Source organism: Cololabis saira, chromosome 18 (assembly GCF_033807715.1).
Source record: "Cololabis saira isolate AMF1-May2022 chromosome 18, fColSai1.1, whole genome shotgun sequence".
NCBI lineage: Eukaryota > Metazoa > Chordata > Actinopteri > Beloniformes > Belonidae > Cololabis > Cololabis saira.
Window position 1 is genome coordinate 31,808,373 of NC_084604.1, and position 19,191 is coordinate 31,827,563.

A 19,191-nucleotide genomic window follows, 5' to 3' on the forward strand; every position below is an offset into this window, starting at 1 on the left:
CCTACAAAAGACAATGGAATAAATTGTTTCAAATATTTTATCTTTATTTTTAAAGAAAAATAGCAAACAAATTTCCCTATTGGGAATGAAGTGCAATTGAAAGATACTGTAAATCCTCCTTGAGTTTAGTAAAGTGACAACATTTACAATTTTCTTGACCAAACAAAGATGACTAGACGAGCTCTGTCTGTAATGCAGCCAGCTGCAAAAAAGGAAAATCGATTTTCCGATTTTCCTTTTTTTTTAACATCGTCTTGATTAATAAATCCGATTTAGATTTAAAATCGATTAATCGCACAGCCCTAGTACGTACTAGCAGCAAAAGAGTAAAGTTATTCATTACAAACCTTTAATTGCAAAAATGAACATTAATTATGTTTTTTTGATACATTTCTCTTTGGTTTACCTTGTATACAGATGACTTTGTTTTTCTCACCTTCCTTTTGTGTCACCAATGTATAAAATACGCACAAAAAATAATTGCAAGGTCATAAAAATATTTCTGAAAAATGTCTCTTAATATGAGAGCAATTCTTTTTTTTTACATTTTTCCTTTAACAACCTGTCGGAGTAGATTAAATGTTGAATAATGATATAATACGTTTTTATCCTGATAAATAAAAATTACCAAAATATTTCTGAGTGGGTTTATACAGACTTGGATTACTGTATTCCATTAGGTGTGTTATTATGATTAAGTTTCGCGCCCCCCCCAGAGATCTCTGGCGCCCAGACCCCAGGTTGGGAGACACTGCTCTACAGATATGTAATGTGCCTCACAATGTTCATCCTTGTGTATTTGCCAGGAGAGAAGCCTCACGTGTGTGGGATCTGTGGGAAGACTTTCTCTCAGTCCGGCAGCAGAAACGTCCACATGAGGAAGAGACACGGAGACGAGGGGCTCAGCGGGGAAGGCAGAGAAACAGGTCTCTCTCTCACACATAAGTACACGGCATCTTAGTTTGCTCATGCTCACTGTTGGATTATGGTGCTCCCAGCAACTGATGCATAGTTTTAAAAAAAATGTGCACAAAGATAATGTTGGTTTTAGCTAAAGTTGGGAACATGACGTGAATTATTAATGACTTTTACTAGTTCAAATGTTATCTCCCTTTCTTTTGTGAGGGCTTTAAACTGAACATCTCTTTTCTGCTGCAGAACGAGGCCCGTTAGGCTTCATGTGATACGATCAGATTCCTCCGAGACATCTCTAGTCACTAAAATGCCACAGAAACTCAAATTCATGTCTTTAAGCTTTATTTGTTTTCATCTTAAAAATGACTGAAAAAACTGAGTCAGCAGAGGAAAAAAATCCACTTCCACGTTCTGGGTATAGCTTTCACAACCGCTTCAGATTAAAAGCGCCCTTTGATGAGCTCTTAAGACTTAGTCTAATTGTACTAGACGCTTAAATTCATTTTCAGTATAAGACAATGAGAGCAGACGGCACCCTCTTGCCTTTGTTACTTCTCTGTAGCAGCAGGGAAGCTCCGCAGCTGAATCACCACCATACTCTAATTATAAACAGCAGATTTATTCGGGTCAGCCTCCCCGAAGAGGCTGACGTTTGTTAGCAGAGCACACGGAGATCCAGTTGCATAACAGATAGGTAGTTTCTGTGTTATGAGATAATTATTGGATTAATTATTAAATCCAGTCCAAACAACCTGCAAAAAAAAAAAAGAGGGACCACAAGGTTGGATTTAAGTAACGTCTCACTCATAAAACCATGTACTTGGGGGTCATCGTTAGACGGCGTCTGGAAGTTACTGCGTATGAATCTAGTTCATATCTCCTTTGTTGTGTAACTTCTGTTTGAAGTGTGGGAACAGCGCTAGCTTTAATGCGTATTTGTAACTGACAGGAGAGGCTTTGACACAAAGCAGCCTGCTGGAGGCAGACGGTGAGAATGAAGGCGGTATGGTCACCATGACAACAGCTGTGGAACCAATGAATCTCCATCATGCCATGCTGAGATCACCAGGTAGGCTTTTAAACGCATGACAAAACACCACATCTGTCAGTGTAAAAGCCCTGCAGTAAAACGCTCGTTTGTTGAAGCCCATCGTGTTCTTGACGTCAGAGATGCTGAGTCAGCTCACGGTGTCACCAGTGTCTCGTTAACTATTCCTCTTAAGCTTAGATTTGTTTTTTCTTATTACTCACTTTGCAATGTACTTGAAATACTGTCAAGGTCAAAACATCTTTCTTTCTTAATTACATCTTTGTGTGACTGTAGGAAGTTGTTACGAGGATGATTGGACTTTCTCAGTGATCTCAAACACTCAAATTAATTTCGATCACGCCGTCCTGTGTAATAACTGCTAAGTAAAATGTTTGGTGGTAGTTAGGGCTGCAGCTATCGAGTATTCTACTGAAAATTCCATCGATTAATCGGATAAAACATATTTTTGTTTAAAGAGCAATTATAAATATACGTTAGATGTTAATTGACATCACTAAGAGTAAATTATATAATACAGTAGGTTCACGGCTGTGCATTTAAAAACCCTGAACTTACACCAGTTGACCAAATTCTCTGCCTTCACTCAAAAAACTAATGATCTTACCAAGAAATTTACTTATTTCTAACCTAAAAATGCCATTACACCTGATAACATACATAACTTAAAAGGTTAGGTGTTTTTCCCACGTGTTTCAATTGAACTTTCATTTGTGTCAAGCAAATTTTAAGTTCTAGTTAAGTTTTAAGTTAGAGTTTTGGCAGTGTTCAAAATAAAATTATGAGCCCTGCTGTATTGGAGCACATTAGGCACCAGTGCTACTTGTTTTATCCATGAATGACTACAGAGCTAAAATTGAAAACTACCCAGTTAGCTTTATTACATTTTTATTTTTCTGACATTTTCTGCCTTTTCTTTTAGTTAAAACTGTAGCGGGAACAGATGTTTAGAGGAACCTATGTATGTACCGGGTTAGAGGGGGAACATATAGGAGAACGGACCAGAAGAATATAGAGTGGATTGAAAATAAAAGTTAAGCACTGAGCTACACGCGTCTCCCGTCTGGGCCATTGCAGACAGTCTGAGCAGATAGATAGATAGATATGTCTGAGCATGGCATGTTACAAAAACCAAACATATCCGCCGCCTCTTTCTTCATGTGCGCGGCGTCAGCGCGTTTTGCCGCATTAAATGTAGTCCGGGCGAAATACCCTGCTTTGAGCTGGCAAAATTAAACGATTCCTCGATCATTTTTTGTAATCGAATTACTCGAGGAATCGTTTCAGCCCTAGTGGTAATAAAATCAAAATGCAGCACAGTTGCTTGCAGGGTTTCCGCGGGGTTTTTAAAAAGTGATAAATGAAAATTGCCAAATTCACTGTCAGGGGTATTATTTTTTACCTTTTAATCAGTCTATTTTATTGTCATTCACAAAGTGAAATAAATGTGAAACATCTGGTCAACATCGAGTCTATAAATCTGTTCTGTATAGTGTTCTATAGGTCAAAATCTGTATTAATGTTAAAAGGTCCGTGATTAACACTTAATGTTGTGACAGTTTTTAAAAAAAATCTGAAGGTAGTGAAAAAGGTATTAAATTGGTATTAAATTTAACATAAGGATTGCTGTATATAAACCCTGTGCTTGCAAAGCCCAAATTGAGAATTCTTAAGCATGTTTGCATCCTTGTGAGTAAACTGGAGTGATTAACACTCAAATTAGCTTCTTTTCTCTTATGAAATGTAGATTTAAAAGGTTTCAAATTAGTTTCCTCTGTATTGCATGCAGGTTGAATTGGCTGCATTTGTGTTACGAGGTACTTTCCCTGCTTTAACATGCACTTGTGTTTGCACGGGTCCCTCTAGGTGCTGCAGACTCCGTGGTCGTCCTCTCTCAGCCACACGAGTTGGTGACCATGACAACAGAAGGCCATGCTTATGGAGATGATGTGGTTGCCCTGCTTTAGTCTCCCATCGTGAGAAACATCACACCGCCTACTTCAGCAACGCTGGACTGACTCATAGTGGACTAAAACACACATTGCTTGTAAAAAAAAAAAAGATTAAACAGACTTTAACATTTGTAGATATTTGTAAATTAGCATCTAATGATTTATTTTGACAAGTGAGCAAATGCAGAATTTGTACAAGCAACATTTTTTTTTTGAAAAATACTTCCAAAGATACAATGAGACGGGTTCAAAGATACTGACATTATGTACCAGTGTGTTATCTTCATTGTTATAGTTAACGCAAGTTTGAGGTGATAATGGAAAAAAAAGTGTACCTGAAACTTCAACTGCTGATCTGACTGTCAAGTTTTAATGTGTGTAATGTATGATATTAATGAAACTTGACATTAAAAACTGCTGAAGTACACCAGTTTTCTGCATGTAAACACTGGTCTTAAACAACACGCCTAGAAAACTAAATCCAGCAGTAATGCTAAAGCTGACATCCTTAATTCAGCCTCCAGTTCTTTGTTTGGTCTGAATGAGAATTATACCGTATATAGAAATAGAAAATAAAATAAACCAAGGCTACATCTAGCTGAATTGAACAGATATGTGGGGCTTTTAGAGAAGTCAGCTCACACGTTTCAGCATTTCAGTGGATCTTCAGTTTGTGGAAGTGGTCAAACGTAGCACCCAGAGCCCAGCTAGCCTCAACGTTGTTCACCTTCTTCATCAGCTAGGAGAGAAAAGGGGAAAAAAAACGTATCCAGATGACTTTTGCATTTACTAAATAAAACACTTTGTAACATTTCTTCATTATTTTGAAGTTGCCAACCCGTCATGGCTTCTTGTAAGCTTTGTTAAACAAATACTGATCCTTTGGTTTAAAAATCGCCACATTCTGCTAGGGCTGGGGATCGTTTCAAATGTCAAGAATCGATTTGATTCCGATTCTTAAGATTCAGAATCGATTATCAAGATTTGATTCAAATCCGATATTGATTTGGGTTAGTGTTATTAAAACTGTTTTTTGAGCTGTTGCATGAATTATGACTGTAGTTATGCAAAATATTACTACTAGTATTATATTGAGATTAAACAGCAAGTATTGGCAGCTAATGATGCTGTAAGGACCAATCAGCTCCCAGAATGCTGATAGAACTGCTTTCAGAAACATTGTGGGTCAGAATTACCAAACAGATCCAGGGAGGAAACAGAGACGGATGAAATCGGTTTTATTTTTTCCCACATTCCGTTTTTATTTGTTCCATTTTCGGTCTATTTTGGTTTTTAATTTTTGAGCATTTGGTTTTTAGCATTTTTTGCAAATGTAACCCCAAGACAGTATATAAAGCAATGAAATAGACAATTTATGCAATTATAACCTAACACTTTAATGTTTTCATACCTTTAAACATATTTAAAGGCAAAAACATGGCACCAGTTATTCTCGTGTCCAACAAAACATTCCTTTTTTGGGGATAAACAAAAAAATAACCAAAAGTTGTGATGTAATGATGAAAAAAAAAATATATATATAAATAAATAAATAAAAGAAGAAAAAAAAAACCCAAAAAAAGAAATCGATCTTTAGACATATGAACTCGATTTTTAGGAATTAATATGAGAATCGATTTAGAATTGGGAAATCGATTTTTTCAACACAGGCATACATTCTGCTAATTTCGTAGTGTTTAGTTTAGTCGTACATCCAAAAGGCTGTAATTCTTTCAGACTGACAAGGAAAGACGCTTCTGGGAAACAAGAGGATTGTGCCACAGGCAGAACTCGGTTATCTCTGTTAATTGTCGGGTGTGTTCTGATTGGTCGAATTACTGTAGAAATGCAGATTGCCTGGAGACCATGACTTCTTATGAAAGACAGACCCAGCGATCCTCTGCTCTGTGCGATTTGGCAAATCCTGTTTCTTATGCACTCGATAAAATTACTAAATTCATCGTTATAACATTATACGTAGAGCAAAAAAAATCATAATTTGGCCCCTTTAGATGTAGCCATGTTTGACGACTATAGTCCATTACTGGAGGTAAAAACATGGTGTAAAATGGTGCCTAACCTGTAGCGTGGTGCTCTCCTTGAAGCCAAACCCGTCCTTGAGCAGACAAGTGATGTAGGTCAGATCCATGCACAGGAAAGGGCTGATGGGTGGGTACTTTGTCATCTTATTACACACTGAGCAGGGAGAAGAGAAATCATCTGTGTTAGGTTGGATAATCAGTCATCTGTATGCTGCTGACAGATGAGGGCAGCATCTCAGACAGAAACAACTCGAGGTGTAAAGCTCTATCTCAAGTACGGAGAGCTGCAGATGGTAATAATGATGCATTCCTCTGCACAGCTCACCCTCTTTGGCTCTCTTCTTGAAGCTTCTGACCTGCAGCAACCCGCCATGGACACCATCTGTAACAGTCAGTGATTCGGGGGTCATTTTTACGTTTAAAATGGTAAAAGCAGTCATTACTACAGCACAGCTTCATGCACGTTTTTATAGTGCTAATGATAGGAGCTTATGGCCTTGGCATCGACGGTAAGAGGATGGCAATTTTTATAATACCTGCACAACTGAAGCCCGTCAAATCCCCTGGTATAGGCGCAGATGACTCACATTTTCAGCCCATGTCTAGCATGCTGAGTGTATATAATTATATAAGGTGTGGACAGAAGGCGTGTGTGTGTGTGTGTGAGCGTGTGTGTGTGTGTGAGCTAACCGATAAGGCCTGCATCCACAGCTCTGTCAAAGTAATAGGAGAATGCGTAGAAAACATGGCTGTTTCCAAGCTCTGGAGGCTGATGAATCCCCTTCACCACCTTCAGTACTTCCTGATAACAACGCTTGTATCCTGCCTGACCTGGAAGGAAAGACAGAAAAGTGTCATGTAAGCCATTCGTCTTCTGCTGGAATAATAATGTGCAATTCACCTACACCCATTTTAATGGATTCTGCTGACATTACTGCTAATGTCATTAGATTTGAATATGGGTAATAGGAATGGGTGATATTTTACCGTTCACGATATACCGTCAAAAAAATTCCCCACCGTAAGAATTTGTCATCTTGCGGTAAAAACGATAAATTCCCGTTGATGTTTTTGTGTAAAGCTGATTTATGGTTCTGTGTTAAATCCACGCACAATGTATGTGAAGAAAGAAAGAAAGAAAGAAAGAAAGAAAGAAAGAAAGAAAGGAGCAAGAAAGAAAGAAAGAAAGAAAGAAAGAAAGAAATGAACCAGAAAGAAAGAAAGAAATGAACCAGAAAGAAAGAAAGAAAGAAAGAAATGAACCAGAAAGAAAGAAAGAAAGAAAGAAAGAAATGAACCAGAAAGAAAGAAAGAAAGAAATGAACCAGAAAGAAAGAAAGAAAGAAATGAACCAGAAAGAAAGAAAGAAAGAAAGAAAGAAAGAAAGAAAGAAATGAACCAGAAAGAAAGAAAGAAAGAAATGAACCAGAAAGAAAGAAAGAAAGAAAGAAATGAACCAGAAAGAAAGAAAGAAAGAAATGAACCAGAAAGAAAGAAAAGAAAGAAATGAACCAGAAAGAAAGAAAGAAAGAAAGAAAGAAAGAAAGGAACAAGAAAGAAAGAAAGAAAGAAATGAACCAGAAAGAAAGAAAAGAAAGAAATGAACCAGAAAGAAAGAAAGAAAGAAAGAAAGAAAGAAAGGAACAAGAAAGAAAGAAAGAAAGAAAGAAAGAAAGAAAGAAAGAAAGAAAGAAAGAAAGAAAGAAAGAAAGAAAGAAAGAAAGAAAGAAAGAAAGAAAGAAAGAAAGAAAGAAAGAAAGAAAGAAAGAAAGAAAGAAAGAAAGAAAGAAAGAAAGAAAGAAAGAAAGAAAGATGTTTGTGTAACGACTCATTTAATTGGTTTTTATCAATTCAATTTAATTGGTGTAGTTTAGTAGTATTTAGTATCTTTTAGAGCAGTGTTTTGGGGGCTCCAAAGACTGAATGTGGTGATAGATTTATAGTTACAAAGGTGGAGTTGAATTGGTATTTTTTTTATCGTCACTTTTATCGTTATCGGGATAAATGCCAGAAATGATCGTGATACATTTTTTAGTTCATACCGCCCATCCCTAATGGGTAATGTTCAAATTGATCATAAAACATATATTAAAAAAAAAAAAAAGAACTTGTCAGAACGATTAACACACATGCAAAGAAGATCGGGAGAGAAACGTTTTTTTTTTTGGTTTTTTTTTAAAGTTCCTTTCAATAAACAGAAGCTTTAATACAGCCTTTTGGACGTTAACAGGATCTCACCATTAGGATCTCCGCTCACGCGATAGCTTAGCCCTCCGAAGCTCCATTCATCACTGAACTTATTAGGCAGACAGGTACTTTGAAAAACCTGCCCCTCCAAACCTGTGAGAGCACAGACATAATTAATCTAACTGCTTCGACGGCTCCGTGAAAGCCTATCATGAACCTGGCTCCAGAACTCTGACAGCGCACACTTCCACTTCAGTGATTGATCCTGGGGCAGTACTTGAAATGTTTATTAGGGAAGGAAACTTGAAGTGCATCCCAAAAGACTTCTTTATTTTGTGGCCATCACTGCTCAGTTATTTGGAAAGAAGAAAAATTACCACTCTCTTGTGATTCTCTGTATCATTCAGTGGCAAATTAAGAAAACAGTGACGTGCAGTTGATGGTAATGGAGTTCAGTTAACACACACTTATAGATAAGATAGATACGTACCTTCTGCACCCAGTGTGGCGAGCCGCGCTGCCATTAGTCCATTCCCAAGATAACTGGATGGGGTCAGAGTATCGTGTCAGGTATAAAAATAACCAGGAACAGCCAGGGCATGCAGCAAATTAGTCGTTCTGACAACAGTCCAAACCAGAGGTGTCTGACATTTACTCTCATAGAATATTCATCTTTTTCCTATTTTATGAAATGTGGATTTATTGTCAAAGCCGTTACCTGTGAGAGTAGAGTTCATATGTTGAGTTCAATAAGTCAAATCTGGCAACATAATCACCAACAGGAGCACTTTCGATGGTTTTCTGCAGTGACATATTGAGGTCATAGAAGATTAAAACGACAATAAAAGAAAAAATAAATCTATAAAAAGTTTTACCGACATTTTTTAAGATTTTAAGAAGCTTCTTACCCTCAGTTTGGGCAGGAAAGTGATCTGTGTGGATCCTCCCCCCAAATCCAATATTCCTACCGTCTTCTTAGTTTTGGCATTCAGATGACCTAAAAGATATTTCCCACTTTAATCCAGCAGCTGCAGCTGAAGAGAGCCGATCAGTTACACCTGAGATCTTATCTTCAAACGCTTCTCCTGGCACAGGTGTGCTATCCAAGAAGCATGAAGATCGGAGCTAAGCGCTTCAGGGAAGGATTTCATAGTTTTAACCATACAGCCTTTTTCTTTTGTGGCGTTACATGCCTTTCTATGACAGATTCAGAAAATACAATAAATTTGGGAAAACAAAGCGTAATACCGGAAAACACAGGTTTTACTATAATGAAGGAAGATTATGCCTTTTATGTCGCATGCAGGCTTGAGGTAGGGCTGGGCGATATGGACCAAAAGTCATATCTCGATATTTTCTAGCTGAATGGCGATACTCGATATATATCGATATTTTTTCTGTGCCATAATTGGGGTTTCCCCCAAAGCATTATAGCATAGCATCTCTGTTAGCTTCATTTTTTCTGAGGCAAACCCTTAAAAAAACAGTCAGTTTTAATACAAAGCCTCGTGCCAAATGTCACACAGGTACCTTTATTAACAGAGGTCTGCACAATATAAAAATGTATAAAACAAATGAAATAAAAATAAACTGCCTGCATATATAGAATAAAAATGCTTCTTGAATAAAATAAAACAAATATCCCTTTCCTGCATAACAATTAAATTAAAATACACTGTGCAATTAATACAATGTAGACAGTAACAGGCAAAAAAAATTCCCCACGGTAAGAATTTGTCATCTCGCGGTAAAAACGATAAATTCCCGTTGACATTTTTGTGTAAAGCTGATTTATGGTTCTGAGTTAAATCCACGCACGAAAGAAAGAAAGAAAGAAAGAAAGAAAGAAAGAAAGAAAGAAAGAAAGAAAGAAAGAAAGAAAGAAAGAAAGAAAGAAAGAAAGAAAGAAAGAAAGAAAGAAAGAAAGAAAGAAAGAAAGAAAGAAAGAAAGAAAGAAAGAAAGAAAGAAAGAAAGAAAGAAAAATTCCCGTTGATGACGTGTTTGTGTAACAAACATGGCGGAAGGCGGATCTGAGAGCGACTCATTTAATTGGGTTTTATTAATTCAATTTAATTGGTGTAGTTTAGTAGTATTTAGTATCTTTTAGAGCAGTGTTTTGGGGGCTCCAAAGACTGAATGTGGTGATAGATTTATAGTTAAAAAGGTGGAGTTGAATTGGTATTTTTTCTATGGTCATTTTTATCGTTATCGGGATAAATGCCAGAAATTATCGCGATACATTTTTTTAGTCCATGCCGCCCATCCCTAATGGGTAATGTTCAAATTGATCATAAAACATAAAAAAAGAACTTGTCAGAACAATTAACACACAGACTTTTCCACTGAGGTTGACAGTTGTGCAAATAACAAAACATTTTTTTTTAATAATTGATATAAACGATATTGTCTCGTACCATATCGCGTTTGAAAATACATCGATATATATTAAAATCTCGATATATCGCCCAGCCCTAGCTTGAGGTGACGGTACTTGCCTGTCAAAAAGTTCACAGAAATCCAAGCCAAGACACCTAAATCAAGCAAACGAAGACACAGTAAGCAGTCGTTTTAGATGGACCACACAAGTTCATTTCGGACAAACAGACGACTAATTTGTGAAATACAAACGCATGCAAGTAAAGCTGAAATGCTGACAAGATCGGTTACATCACACCAAAACAGACTTAACATTTCTCACCACATAATAACTGGCCTTTAGACTCAAAATGACTTTGTGGTGAAAGGATTACATTTTTTTTTTAGTGTCAGCATAAAAAAAAAATCATCTATAATCTACTGCAATTTAGTTAAATGCCTTCATTACTCAAAGTTACTCACGAATGGTGAGGGTGAGAGACAAACGTGCTGCTTGTCAGGACAGACGTGAGCAAGCGTTACCTTCATTCGTGTCATTCATGACACTGACGCAGTTGTCTGTGACCAAAAAAGGAGATTCGTCAAACACATGTTGAACCTAAGAAAAGAAAAGCAAAGGAGAAGGGGAGGAGAGGAAGATTGAGGAAGAACGAGTGAGATGGGGAGGAAGAAAAGGGCAGCAGTGAAATGGCCCCAATTCTATCTCCGGTAATGGGCAGCTCATCCAGAGGCGTCCTCCGCTGAATTAATTCCGTCAGGGAGGATTAATAAAGTATAATTTATCTTCCAGTGTGTCCCAGGGCAATCCATTATTATCTTATCCCCTAAATAAGAGCCTTCCTCGGGACTATTTCCACCAGAGCTCACAGAACTCTGGCAACAATACTGAAAACGTTTGCTTCTCACGTCTGTTGCTTCACAGATTAGGCAGCGTAAAGCCTCAAGACTCCTATATGTACTCTACTTAGCTAAATCTCTGTACAGTTGAAACAGCATCTAAAAGATCTCAATTATGTCTCGGCCTCGGTGCAGGATTTCACCTGGTCCAGAAGAGTCTGGGCTTTGTCTGCAGGAAGAAGCCGCAGTCCGGCGGTGGCTCTCAGCACCAGAGGAGTCGTCTTCCAGTCCAGACGAGGCACCGTCTTCCTGGCCACTTTTAACAACATTCCCACCGTTTGTCCAGCCTGGAAATACAAGGACAAACACCAGCTACTTGAAGAAAAAAAAGCACTTTAAAGACAGGTGCTTTGGCCGGAGAGAGTTGAGACGTCTCGTCAAGCAGAGGTGTCAAAAGTATTCACATTCATTACTCAGGTAGAAGTATAGATACTAGAGTTTAAAAATACTCCTGTAGAAGTTGAAGTATCAACTCAAGTTTTTTACTCAAGTAAAAGTATAAAAGTACTGGTTTCAAAACTACTTAAAGTATAAAAGTAAAAGTAATATAAGGGGGAAAAAAGCCATTAAGGACAAAAGCCATTGAAAATGAATGCATCTTAGTATAATGCAAATATATTAAAGAACCATATATGTTTACTATTGAGCATTAACATGTGTTTCAGAGAGCAGAAGATATGATGACTAGTTGCCTATAAATATTGTAATTAGGGATGGGCGGTATGGACTAAAAAATGTATCACGATAATTTCTGGCATTTATCCCGATAACGATAAAAATGACGATAAAAAAAATACCAATTCATCTTTTTAACTACAGTATAAATTTCGCTTCAGATCCGCCATGTTTGTTACACAAAAACGTCATTAACTGGAATTTATCCTTCTTTCTTTCTTTCTTTCTTTCTTTCTTTCTTTCTTTCTTTCTTTCTTTCTTTCTTTCTTTCTTTCTTTCTTTCTTTCTTTCTTTCTTTCTTTCTTTCTTTCTTTCTTTCTTTCTTTCTTTCTTTCTTTCTTTCTTTCTTTCTTTCTTTCTTTCTTTCTCCTCCTGCTCTCTCCTTCCTTCTTCCTTTTCTTGTTTTCTCCCTTCCTTCCTTCCTTCCTTCCTTATTTTCTCCTGCTCTCTCCTTCCTTCCTCTTTTCTCCCTCCCTCCCTCCCTCCCTCCCTCCCTCCCTCCCTCCCTCCCTCCCTCCCTCCCTCCCTCCCTCCCTCCCTCCCTCCCTCCCTCCCTCCCTCCCTTCCTTCCTTCCTTCCTTCCTTCCTTCCTTCCTTCCTTCCTTCCTTCCTTCCTTCCTTCCTTCCTTCCTTCCTTCCTTCCTTCCTTCCTTCCTTCCTTCCTTCCTTCCTTCCTTCCTTCCTTCCTTCCTTCCTTCCTTCCTTCCTTCCTTCCTTCCTTCCTTCCTTCCTTCCTTCCTTCCTTCCTTCCTTCCTTCCTTCCTTCCTTCCTTCCTTCCTTCCTTCCTTCCTTCCTTCCTTCCTTCCTTCCTTCCTTCCTTCCTTCCTTCCTTCCTTCCTTCCTTCCTTCCTTCCTTCCTTCCTTCCTTCCTTCCTTCCTTCCTTCCTTCCTTCCTTCCTTCCTTCCTTCCTTCCTTCCTTCCTTCCTTCCTTCCTTCCTTCCTTCCTTCCTTCCTTCCTTCCTTCCTTCCTTCCTTCCTTCCTTCCTTCCTTCCTTCCTTCCTTCCTTCCTTCCTTCCTTCCTTCCTTCCTTCCTTCCTTCCTTCCTTCCTTCCTTCCTTCCTTCCTTCCTTCCTTCCTTCCTTCCTTCCTTCCTTCCTTCCTTCCTTCCTTCCTTCCTTCCTTCCTTCCTTCCTTCCTTCCTTCCTTCCTTCCTTCCTTCCTGTTGTGCGTGGATTTAACACAGAACCATAAATCAGTTTTACACAAAAACATCAACGGAAATGTATCGTTTTTACAGCGAGATGACAAATTGTTATCGTGAGGAATTTTTTTGACGGTTTATCGTGAACGGTAAAATATCACCCATTCCTAATTGTAATGGTGCAAAAAGTCAAACTTCAGAGGCATGTTATCATTTATCCTAACCTTTATTGGAATGTACATCCAAGTTTAGCTGCAGGAATCTGAGGGAACGGATGTAAGAACAAAACTGGACAAGAACATCTGAAACAACCACAACCAAATTCACTCTATCCGGATGGAGCAATTTAACTGGATAGTTTTTTTTAAAAGGCTGAAATGAAATAGAGTAACGAGGCTGTTTTTTAAAATGTAAGGAGTAAAAGTAAAAAGTCGTCTGAAAAATAATTACTCCAGTGAAGTATAGATAACCAAATTTTCTACTTAAGTAAGGTAACGAAGTATTTGTACTTCGTTACTTGACATCTCTGTCGTCAAGTCTTAAGTTAATTGAATCTTCTTGAATCCACACCTGTCATTTTGATTTTCTCTCCTCTTGCTCACTTTCATCTGTAACATGATTCTTACAGCGGGGAAGATATTGCTAGCAGTTCTGACTACAATGTAGAACAACCTGACCTTTTCTCTCAACTCAATATAATGGATTATTTCTGACAATGAACTCACCGTTTCGGGGGAGTCTGCATAGGCCGACAGACCGGGCTTTACTGAATGGAACATCTCATTGTCCAAAACTGGCAGCTGCTCTGAAAGGTACGAGATCCACCCACATCAAATATGTAGCAGACATTTAAAGGTTTAAACCCACTTAACACACATGCATAATATATCTGACAAGTGCACCAAGTGTAACCCATGTCTTTCAAGTTGAGGATTTGCAAGTTTAGGGTGACAAGAGACGAAATGACAAAGAAAAATCAAAGAAAATTCACTCCATTTAGTCAAGTTTCTCTGCTTAACAACAATGGATGTCTAAGTGTTTTAGAAGGACATTCACAGACATTATCTGCACTAGAGCTGGGTATCGATTCAAATTTCAAGAATCGATTCGATTCCGATTCTTAAGATTCAGAATCGATTATCACCATTTGATTTGATCCGATTCGATATTGATTTGGGTTAGTGTTGCCTGGATTATATGACTGTAAAATAACTATTGAAATAATAATTTCACAATAGTTATTGTGAAATAACTAAGAAATAAATAACTCAAATAGGCATTTCAATATCCATTTAAAGTGCAAAAAAAGAAAGAAATTGCAACAGCTCATACAGTAAACAAATTATTTTAGCTTGTCTGATTTATTCTGTCACCAGACACACAGCTTGCCATGAAGCACCCGGCATTTTTCAGGTATTTCATGACAAACCGTGTCCGATAACAGAGAAACCAAACAAGCTATAGTAAATATAGATTATATTAATTTAATTTATTTTATTTAATAGGGACAATGCAGGTTTACATGTGATCACATTCACTCATTACAAACAAGCCAATGTGACTGATGTTCTGGATACAGAGATTATAGCTATTGCTAGTTTCCATCTCATGTCCCTAGTTAGGCTTTTAGTAAAAGAAAACGAAAGAAAGGAGAAAAAGAATACAAAAATACATTCAATTTTCAACATGCAAAGCTATATCCTATTTACAATTCTCAGCTTGCAAGAGAGCACCCTATTAGCGGTTACAGGTGATTAAAAATGCGTACATTTCTGAATATGTCCACAATGAAGTCCACATATGAACTTCATTGAACTAATATAACATTTAGAAATTTAAGCTGAAATGTTTCTCTAAAGAAAAGTTAATTTAGTTCAGGAGTTTTCAAAACTACTGGGACTAAAGTTCACCAGGCAAAAATGTAATGATGAAAATAAAAAATAAAAAAAATCGATCTTTAGACATACAAATCGATTTTTAGGAATTAATATGAGAATCGATTTAGAATCAGAAAATCGATTTTTTTCAACACAGGCCTAATCTGCACAGTACCTGAGTCCCTCTGGATGAAAGTGTAGACGTGAATCCGCGTCCCCGTGCTCCCTGCATCAAACATCACCGCGTAGAAGATGCGGCTCTGGTTTGCCGGTCGGCTGAGGTTGGGAAGGATGCCGGGCAGATCCCGGAGAGAGGTCTGGACGTGGGCTCGGTTCAGCCCCGCGACAGCCAGCAGGACCAGGAGAAGCAGGACGGCGGGCTTCATCTTCCTTCTGGAGTATCAAGGAAGCAACGGTTGGTCCTGTTACACTGATAATAGATGTTTTGAACAGCTCAGAAAGCAGCTCATAGTGCTGACAACTGAGAAAAGGGGGTGTTAAATTACAACTTGGCAGCCAACGGGATAGTAAGAAGCAATTAGGTTATTTACACCATCATATTTGACCACACCTGCAAACCACAAACCAAAAAAAAACCTCTTCATCTGCTCAGTTGACTCCAGCAGAGAGAGCGTAAACACATTATTTTTCCTACATTGGACTGAATGCGTCAAGCTTTAATCCACTGATCTTGACGATCTGATGTTCAGTCGGCATGGCAACTTATGAAGTTGCAAATCTGTTCTACAGAGCTTAAGAATGATAAAATCTTTATAGCCTAAGTCAGCCACTGGCCTGCCAAGAGACTGTCAAAGTCAGTCCACAGAAATATAAGAGACCGGGGGCATTTAACATCAGAAATGCTATCAGTTGTGAATTCCAACTGAAGTTTTTATACTTCAGGCCCGTCACTTGCTCTTGGATCCGACGCACGTTCCCCCCACAAAAGAACTGAAATGCTAAAACTGTCTGTGACTCTTATGGGATCTAAAACACGACTTCACAGTTGCAGGGTTGTCTAAAAAGTGTTCCCATAGCTCTGTCCCTCTAATACTTTATTCAACACTGAGATGTTTTTGAAACTGAGAGGCATCTGTAAAGAAAAGTGACAGGGTACTTTTTTTGGCAACTATAAAAGGCGTCTATGTGACTGTAGAATTAAGTTTGAGACCACGTTATTTGTGGCCTGTAAATCTGCACATTAAGGGCTGCCCCTGGACAGAATGATCCCATCACTGAATAATGAATCCATGCAGCAATCTGACAGGACCTGTGTGTATAAATCACAACATGAAATATTACTGTGGTCCTCAGAGACTTGAGTCAATAATTAGTCAAATCTGTAGCTGGGATAGACAGTATGCTTAAACAGAGATCCATTTTGGGGGGTATTTGTCCTAGATAAGACAAAGGACCCACGCGGAGCTATTTGACGAGCTTTTCATTTATAAACTAATCTAAAAAAAAAATTTACTGCTGTCAAAAGTTCTTTAGAAAAAGAAAAACTAAATGTATTAATAGGAATGGATAGTTTAGGAGTCATCTGGACACACACACTGAAGGAAGCTTCTAAATCAGGGGTCGGAAACCCGCGGCTCTAGAGCCACATGCGGCTCTTTAGCGCCGCCCTAGTGGCTCCTGGAGCTTTTCACAAATGTTTGACCTTTTTTTCCCTTTTTTTCTTTGTTTTTTTTTTTCTTTTTTTCTTTTTTCTCTTTTTCTTTTTTTCCCTTTTTCTCTTCTATTTTTTTCTTTTTTTTTTCCTTTTTCCTTTCCTTTGTAATCTCGACATTTTGACTATTTTCACGAAATTGTGAATATTTTCCTGACATTGCGACTTTTTTCTTGACATTGCGACTTTTTTCTTGACATTGCGACTTTTTTCTCAACATTTCAACTTTTTCCTCGAAATTTCGACTTTTTTCTCATTTCGACTTTTTTCTCAAGATTGTACTTCAACATTAATCTTGACATTTCGACTTTTTTCTCGAAATTTCGACTTTTTTCTCGACATTGACTTTTTTCTCGAAATTGTACTTCAACATTAATCTTAATTTTGACTTTTTTCTCTAAGTGCATAATGAAAAAATAAATCTTTCCCCAGTTATAACTTGTATACCGGTAGATACATGCAGCATGTGTTGCTTCATTCCAAGGCTTATACAAGACTTTTCATTTTTTGCGGCTCCAGACATGTGTTTTTGGTCCAATATGGCTCTTTCAACATATTGGGTTGCCAACCCCTGTTCTAAACGAATCAAAGTCTGGTGCATGACAATGCTCCAAACTAGACAAGAATAAAAACCTCAGATTTCACAAGGTTGACAGTCACAATGCTTCAATATTTCTATCAAACAAACAACTTCTCCATCTTATATTTTGTAAAACTAGTCCAAACTGGAAAGACATTCACAAAATGTGTGTTTCCTTGATAAATAACACATAAGACAACATCTTTAAAGCCTATAATCTAATATTTATCTCCATTCTCCAAACGAGACAAATATCACAAGCATCTTCATTGAGCCTTGAAATGGTTTAGGGAGCGTTTACAAATTCCAGCCTAAACCGCTCCTTCAAACCAGAGAGCAAATCCCCGCAATTTGTAGACGGTCCCTGCTCTCCAACCTCTCACCACCTGCTTTATTTTGTCCAACTTTGACAGTTTGTGACGATTAATAAAGATAAAATAATAAACAATAGCTTTCCACTAACATCTATAGGTATAACTTATTAGTAGACTGTATAGACATGTACTTCCACGTTAACTCAAGCATAACTGTTGAGTTACCCCACAGTTATCCTCACCGGACTAATTTCCAGCTTTAAAAATGTTATTCTAACAACTCTCTCCCGTCTGTAACACTAAAGTTGGTGTCTTGGAAATGAACAGGTTACATCTCCTGCAGTCGTGTGACAACACCAATTACAGAAAGCTAAACGGTAAAGTTTTACAAGCTTATGCCGCGTTCCATTTGTCCTCGGAAGTGGGGATTTCCCAGTTCCTAGTCGGAATTTTCAACTGGAACGCCCCTCGAAGTGGGATTTCCCACTGGGAAAGTGGGAGAGTCTTCACCACCCCCGAGTTACCATTCCAAGATGGCTGCCCCGGTTATAAACAGTAGAAGAGAGCTCTGTAAAAATTCGTAGCACTTCATTCTAGTTTTGGTCACACTAAATCAGTCGTATACAAGTATTGTTCGGCATATATATGTTGCTATAGTGTAATTTACATTTTTCATGTGGTATATGCGAACTACAAACTTGTTTACCTACTTTGTAACTGGAACGCTGATAACTCGGCTGTGACGTCATTCCCAGTTCCCAGTTCCGACTTCCGAGGTAAATGGAACGCAGCATAATGCATATCAGGTTGTTGGCTGTCGCACCATGCAGCAGGTTCATAAAACACCAAAGCAAATCTAACACTTAAAATATAAGCTTTTACATTCCACTGGTAACTTAGTGAAGTATAATTTTAACGTTAAAACAAGAAAAGAGACTCACCATGATGTCCAACAGCCTCGTTATCTGGAGCACTTTGACTTTGACTGGTTCCTCGGACACGTGATGTCACAGAGCATTAAATAGAAAACAAACAGCTGATTTGTTTTATGAATGTGAACATACTTTAAGTTTCTGAAAAAAAATTGAAGAATTTTTTGACATACAAACTAATAATGTAATTAAATTAGAAGCTAAAGATATCTTCTTTATTACGAAAACCAAAATTACAAAATTCAACAACTGGTCAACTTAATGAACTTAAAGTTTCACATTCATAAAGCAAAATTCTCCAAAATTCCCCAAATCCTGTCCATCCTTAGTTCCCTCATAAAAGAAACGTTTACAGATATCTGAATGTAGGCTATTGCCTTCCTTTTATTATTTAGTGTAATTGTTAAGGTCACGAACTACTTGCACTTTATTGAGCTTTTTTTTGTGAAGAGAACAATGTTATTTTTTTTTTGAACTATAATGATGCCTATGTATGTTTGTGTTTTATATTATTGAATGTCGTCTGCCATTTATTTTAATGTTATTGTACGTTTCTGGAATTGAAATAAAGTTTGATTA

At 37.7% G+C, this 19,191-nt stretch overlaps 2 protein-coding genes across 4 annotated transcripts in view; one reads left to right on the plus strand and one right to left on the minus strand.

Annotated features, from left to right (window-relative positions):
• The window catches only part of znf410 (zinc finger protein 410), a 24,897-nt gene extending 20,555 nt beyond the window's left edge, over positions 1 to 4,342 (plus strand). The window contains exons 10-12 of the mRNA XM_061707530.1: positions 807 to 926; positions 1,865 to 1,984; positions 3,830 to 4,342. Of these exons, the coding sequence (XP_061563514.1) occupies positions 807 to 926; positions 1,865 to 1,984; positions 3,830 to 3,930 (341 nt within the window). The 3' untranslated portion in view covers positions 3,931 to 4,342. The remainder of the gene's footprint in view (positions 1 to 806; positions 927 to 1,864; positions 1,985 to 3,829) is intronic.
• entpd5b (ectonucleoside triphosphate diphosphohydrolase 5b) lies at positions 4,061 to 18,692 on the minus strand. 3 transcript variants are annotated; one of them, XM_061707529.1, is made up of 15 exons: positions 18,622 to 18,689; positions 18,391 to 18,448; positions 15,290 to 15,507; positions 13,963 to 14,042; positions 11,562 to 11,705; positions 11,044 to 11,119; positions 10,641 to 10,676; positions 9,053 to 9,141; positions 8,863 to 8,945; positions 8,635 to 8,687; positions 8,196 to 8,297; positions 6,648 to 6,788; positions 6,283 to 6,339; positions 5,996 to 6,111; positions 4,061 to 4,654 (listed from the first exon to the last, which is right to left on the minus strand). In XM_061707529.1, the coding sequence occupies exons 3-15, from the start codon at positions 15,498 to 15,500 to the stop codon at positions 4,571 to 4,573; spliced, it is 1,272 nt and encodes a 423-aa protein (XP_061563513.1). In that variant the 5' UTR covers positions 15,501 to 15,507; positions 18,391 to 18,448; positions 18,622 to 18,689; the 3' UTR covers positions 4,061 to 4,570. The 3 variants fall into 3 exon arrangements, with proteins under 3 accessions (XP_061563513.1, XP_061563511.1, XP_061563512.1); XM_061707527.1 differs by having other exon boundaries at positions 18,387 to 18,448; positions 18,622 to 18,650; XM_061707528.1 differs by lacking the exon at positions 18,391 to 18,448 and having other exon boundaries at positions 18,622 to 18,692.
• Positions 18,693 to 19,191: the final 499 nt, after the last annotated feature.

Bases quoted from the DNA above. Each gene is read 5' to 3' on its own strand.
- entpd5b (XM_061707527.1), bottom strand. The intron at 11,706-13,962 runs GTGAGTTCATTG...TTGTATTTCCAG, and splicing joins ATGCAGACTCCCCCGAAACG to GCTGGACAAACGGTGGGAAT. The intron at 8,298-8,634 runs GTACGTATCTAT...GTGCTCTCACAG, and splicing joins CGCCACACTGGGTGCAGAAG to GTTTGGAGGGGCAGGTTTTT.